The sequence below is a fragment of the Beta vulgaris genome, chromosome 6 (genome assembly GCF_026745355.1).
Source record: "Beta vulgaris subsp. vulgaris cultivar EL10 chromosome 6, EL10.2, whole genome shotgun sequence".
Taxonomy (NCBI): Eukaryota; Viridiplantae; Streptophyta; class Magnoliopsida; order Caryophyllales; family Amaranthaceae; genus Beta; species Beta vulgaris.
Window position 1 is genome coordinate 32,142,490 of NC_079207.1, and position 6,113 is coordinate 32,148,602.

The window sequence follows — 6,113 nt, forward strand, 5'->3', positions numbered from 1 at the left end:
AAAGTAAAATCATGTGACCTTGATGAATTTATTTTGTTTCAGTGGTCGAACCTCAAGATGAGGAATCCTAGTATCCTTGTGGAATCAGACCAGTCATAATTCTTGATTTGATTTTCTTATTGTGCACTATCTTTGCCTAGGCCACCCTTTTGAGTTTTCAACCTAGCAGGTTTCAAAATACCTCGGAGAAGGAGTTAGGGGATTTGTGTGAGCCAAGATCGACATTATGACTTGAATTTAATGAGTCAAGGTAAGGTTTATGGTTATTATTGGGCTTTAAGGTGTTTTGAACAATTGAAGGGTTTGATATGAGGGGTAAAACTTTTGTGCAATCCCCTTTACTTGTCCTTTTAGCTTTGGCTCTTTATTTTTCCGTGTCTTTTTTTTGTATGATGCCTTTTTTTCTTTTTCTCTTTTTTGCTTTTTACTTTTGATTTTTTTTACCTTTACGCACTTTGAATTGATTTCTCTCTTTTTGTCAGCATTGATTTTTTTTAATTGTATTATTGAGGCTTGCATACATGTTTTTTATGGTTTTAGGTATTGGAAGGTTTGAACGCTATTTGTGGAGTATTGATTTGAAAGGATTGTTTGGTATATGAGATCATGTAGGCGATGGTTTATGGATTTGTTTGCATTAACATGGCTTATGCATGTCAATTTTTTCATTTTATTATCATAGGTCATTAGAGACAATTTGATTTGGGTTTCATCATTAAATTCGAAGCATAAAGATGGTGAAGGCCAATAAAAATAAAAGGAAAATATAACTATATATCAGGAATTTAGTGAAAAGGCTATAATAAATGAAAGTCCTAAAGACATAGATTCGATGGAAAAGGACAAAAAAGGCTTGGAAGGACTCCCTGACTAAACCTAGGAAACCGCAAGTGAATAACTAAGCCTATTGAATTATTAATAGACTGTTAAAATGGTGACGACGATTCTCGTTATAGGAGGTATTAGAAGTTTATTGCTATCAACCATGTTTGCAGTGTATTGATGGTATTTGCAATAGGAGTTTATATTTCACCTTATTGATTTTATTTTTTTAGGTGCGGGATCAGGAGCAGGCGCTATAAAAGTGATCACACCTCTTTGTGAAGGCGGTTAAGAGTAATATCATGACTCCAAATGAAGGCAGGGTGGCGATAATTTTTATAATGAGCCTTAGAGTGGCTGACTATTTTCCTCTCTGTTGGACGTTCACAAGTTATACAACCTCACATCTTGTCTTGAATAGAATCGAATGAACCTCATTTGTAAGTTTTTGAAACTCATTTTGCAAATGAGAAATGATTTGTGATGGATGATTTGAAAAGGATATATACAGGTTTTGGAATAATATGAGCTTGACCATGATGAAGACATGGACTAACTATATGCATATACAGACACGGACCGGACTACGCAAGCATACTGTACTTAGTGACCGTACCTTTATGTACTTAGGGAATACTAGACATTGAAATTACATGTAGAGTAAGTAGGATAGACAAAAAATTTGTGCCTTTATGGACATAAGGAATACTAGACTTTGAACTTATAGGGAGAGTAAGCAGACTAGACAATAGAGAAGACTAAACTTTGAACTTATATGGAGAATAAACATACTAGAAAATAAGGAAGTATAAAATTTGAACTTACATATAGAATAAACAGTCTAGATTAGGGTTAAACTTTGAACTTACATTTAGAGTCATCAGGCTAGATAATAAGGAATACTAGACTTTGAACTTATATTTAGAATACACAAGATAGCCTTTGGGATACTAGATTTTGAACTTACATGGAGAGTAAGCAGGATAGATAAATAAAAAGATTAGACTTTGAACTTACATTTAAAATAAACAAGCTAGACTTGGGGACACTAAACTTTGAACTTACATGGAGAGTAAGTAGGCTAGGCAATAAGGAAGTCTAGACTTATTACATGAAAAATAAGTAGACTAGACAATAAGGGAGACTATACTTACATTTAGAATAAACAGGTTATAGTCGAAGATTTGGCCGTTAGGGTGATGAGGAGGGCTAGACTTTGAACTTACATGGAAAGTAAGAAGTCTAGACAAAGATTAAGTTATATGGAGATGCAAGCTAGACCTAAGATTTGAATTGAGCCTTCATTTGTTGGAAGTAACACATAGGCTAGACTTTACAATAGACTGGAGAAGCACATGAGTTTGACTTCGGATTGAACAGGGATCATTAACATAGGCTTGACTTTGATGGACTGGGATTAGCACATGGGCTTAACGTAGACTAGCGTTTACACAGAGATGCAAATGGGCCTAGATTATGACATGAGCTAGACTTACATGGGCCTAATATGGATGCTTAAATCCCCGTACTCTTTAATTTAATGCATGCTTCAAGCCATATTCCTCATTTTCTGAACCCTTAAAGCACATTGCCTTGAACTATCACTAGCGTCACATCTTCTTTAGTTGGATCCTTTGGCACCCGCATCTAACTTCCGTTGACTTGTTTTGGACTTAATGTTGGTTATGGATTGGGTCTAATATTTAAAGATGGATTTTGGTTTATTAGGCCTATTTTTTCATATAAGCATTGCGTAGACCAAAAAGTTAAAAATGGGTGTAACACTATTCATATTTAGTTGGAAGTAAAAATAATGGATGGTACAATTGTTTAAACAAATGTTTTGCTTTGTGCAAATGAGAAGGTATAATATATACTTTCTCGATCTTCTTGTCTTAACATGGGGTTGTCACCTTGAGTCATGTGACTCATGGGATGAGAAGAGAAATAGAGATAAATGATATTGGCTATAACATTATTCATATGAAACTATTTCCTACCCTTATTATTGTATACCTCATGTATATTATGATATTGAAAAATATTATATTAAGAATTAATTACTTTTTAAACTGTAGAATATTATGGATTAATGATGTGTGGAAGATTAACAAAAATTATATGGATGAAGTTGTTAAAAATTGCTCACGTATTGTTAGAAAAAGAACAAAGCATGAAAGCCAACTACTATTATATAATAGTAGATTACTACTACATGAAAACTCTCTAACACTTGCACCTGATACACTCTAACTCTTTTTTTGTTTCATTCTCACACATGAAACTCACGGCTAGCATACAAGGCTTGTTGGGCTCACTTGTTACAAGCAAATACCAATGTTATTTATACTAGTAAGTATTGCTGTTTATTTCAAAACGTTCACACATCAACGCACTTATTGTCAAAGTCATAAGCCTATGTTTAAAGGTAGATTGAAAATTTCACCCAAGCATTAAATGGGTAGCTGTAAATTTTTACCAAAAAGGACTAAGGAAAAAGAGAGAGTGGCGATGTTATGTATCAACAGTCCCCCTCAATGACTACCCTCTCTTATAGTCTAGAGGTCATACTAAGCTGTTTTCGGAACTTTCCAAACTTTGGTTCTTCCAAGACCTTTAGTGAATATATCAGCAACTTGTTCCTTGGTGTTCAATTGTTCAAGTTCAATCTCACCTCGTAGAACCTTCTCTCGAACAAAATAATAATGTACCTCCACATGTTTTGTCCTCGCGTGGAAAGACAGAATTTTCCGCTAAACGTATCATAGACTTATTATCACAGCATAACTTGATTTCTCGATCAATTGATTGATGCAGATCATTGAGTAATTGCGTCAACCACACACAATCTTATGTTGCCATAGCCACTACTCCATATTCTGCTTTTGTACTTGACAAAAACACTGTTGGTTGTCTCTTGCTACACCAAGAGACTGCTTCAAAACCCAGATTGAATACATAACTCATAGTTGACCGATGTGTGTCGAGATCACTAGCATAGTCATCATTACAGTATCCGATAATTTCAATCTCTTTATCATTGCGGTATAGGATTCTATATTCAATTGTCCCTTTCACATATCTTAATATCCTACGTACTACCTCCAGATGACGTTTAATCGGTTTTTGCATGAATGGAGTAATCACACTCACTGCATATGCAATATCTGGTTTGGTTAACATGATATAGATAAGACATCCCACTAATTGTATGTACATGGTTACATCTTCTAAATATTTGCCTTCGACTAGACATAACCTTGCATCAACCTCCAGTTCAGTTGAGATAGGCTTGTAATCGACCATTTTTAGTCTGCTCCACTTCAAGACCAAGCAAATGTTTTAATTCTTCGAGCTCCTTCATTTGTAATTGTACTGAAAGATTAACTCTTGTTTGTTGAATCTCCTCTGAAAATCTCCTTCGATGATAAGATCATTCACATGTACAAGAACTATTGCCAACTTTCCATCTTGAGCTTTCACAAATAAGCTCGAATCAGCTGGTGCTATAGAATAACCACTCTGTAACAGAAACTCTGCTATCATTCCATACTAGGCGTGTGGTGCTTGCTTCAAACCATAGAGGGCCTTCTCCTGCTTGCATACATAGTGTGGATAAGACTGACTGTCGAACCCCTTAGGTTGTTCCATGTATATGTCTCTATCCAACTCGCCATGTAAAAATGCATTTTTAACGTCCATCTGCCGGAGCCACTAGTGGAAAAAACCTCATCTGTTACTTAGTAACAGATGCGGTTTTTACAAAACCACATCATAAAATCAATTGAAAAAATTAGAAGGAAAGCTCGAAGGAAAATATGATGCGGTCCTCTTGTAGACTGCATCAGATTAAAAAACTGATGCGGTTTTTTTTTTAATAATCTGATGCGGTTTCTAGTACTGCATCAGATTTTTCGTTTTTTTTTTTCTAAAACAAAATGCGCGTCCTCACCAACCCATTTCCCTACATTGCACAACCGATTTCCCGTTAAATATAAAAGTCCCCAAAATCAAAACCTGCCCATTTCCATCCTTCATCTCCATTTCATGCCTCTCTCTCTCATTAACCCTAACACCCTCTCATTCTCAAACACCACCACACTCGCCCCTCACCCATGAAACCCTAACCCAAAACTAAATTCCTCATTTCTCACCCTCTCACTCGCCTTTTTTTTCTTGTAACCCTCTAAATCTCTCCAACTCCTCTTGATTCTAAGTCGCCATAACCCTAAATAAAAAAAACAGAGAATAATTTCTTGATTTTGAGTCGCCACTTGATGCATCTCCTCCTACACAAATGCAATAGGAAGAATCAGTGAAGGAGGGGACGAGTTCAGCGGCATTCAACAGTCTTTGTTTTTGTTAATCTCTTCCATGGGTTTAGGCGACGAGTTTAGGCAACGAGTAATGAAATCTCTTCCATCGGTTTGAGTTTTTGTTTTGTATGTAGATTGTATTTTTTAGTTTTTTTGGATCTAGGTTTGTTTTGTTAATTAACATTTCAGTTTTTTTTTCCTTTTTTTTACCTTTTCTTAGATCTAGGTTTGTTTTCGTTAATTTTGATTTCAGTTTTTTTCCCTTTTTTTTTCATTTGTAAGATCTAGGTTTGTTTTCATAATTTTCATTTCAGTTTTTATTTTCGTTTTTTTAGGTTTTTTTTTTCGTAAATTCCATATTTTGCGATTTTTGTATGTAGATTGTATTTTTTTTAGTTTGGAATTAATGTGGATGTATTTCACCAAATTTTAGATGTATGCTAGTGTGTATATTTGGTTTTAGTTTGGGATGTATGTTTCTGATTTTTCGTTTTGTTTCGTATTTGCATTTTGGTGGAGGGCGGTGGAAATTATATGATGATTTAGCATTAAGTCCAATGCTATTATGGTAAGGAAAGAGTGTTTCTTAATTTTGATTGAGATCATTGTGTAATTAGTGATTTCATTAGTGTGTATGTGTAATACATTATTAATTAATTTAATTAATTAAGTAGGGTTGCTCTTCTTTTTCTTTTGTCTTACTTTTGATAGAAAATATATCTCATTTGGTAGGATCTTGATAGAAAATATGTATGATCTGGTAGGATTTTGATTAAATCATAGTGGGTATACTATTAACTAAATCATAGTGGGTATTTCGTTTTGGTAGTGCGAATACTTGGTTTTGGTAGTGTGGCAGACCTGTAGGCCTGCAAGTCTGCAACTGATTTTTTTTTTTTTACATACATCTCAACAAACTGATGCGGTTTTTATAGAAAACTGTTACATTAACTGATGTAGTTTTCTCTAAGAACC

The 6,113-nt window shown here is 34.6% G+C and overlaps 1 protein-coding gene across 1 annotated transcript; it reads right to left on the bottom strand.

Moving 5' to 3' along the window:
- Nucleotides 1–3,672: 3,672 nt before the first annotated feature.
- LOC125498733 (uncharacterized mitochondrial protein AtMg00810-like) lies at nucleotides 3,673–4,128 on the bottom strand. The gene has a single exon (XM_048647000.1). The coding sequence runs from the start codon at nucleotides 4,126–4,128 to the stop codon at nucleotides 3,673–3,675; it is 456 nt and encodes a 151-aa protein (XP_048502957.1).
- Nucleotides 4,129–6,113: the final 1,985 nt, after the last annotated feature.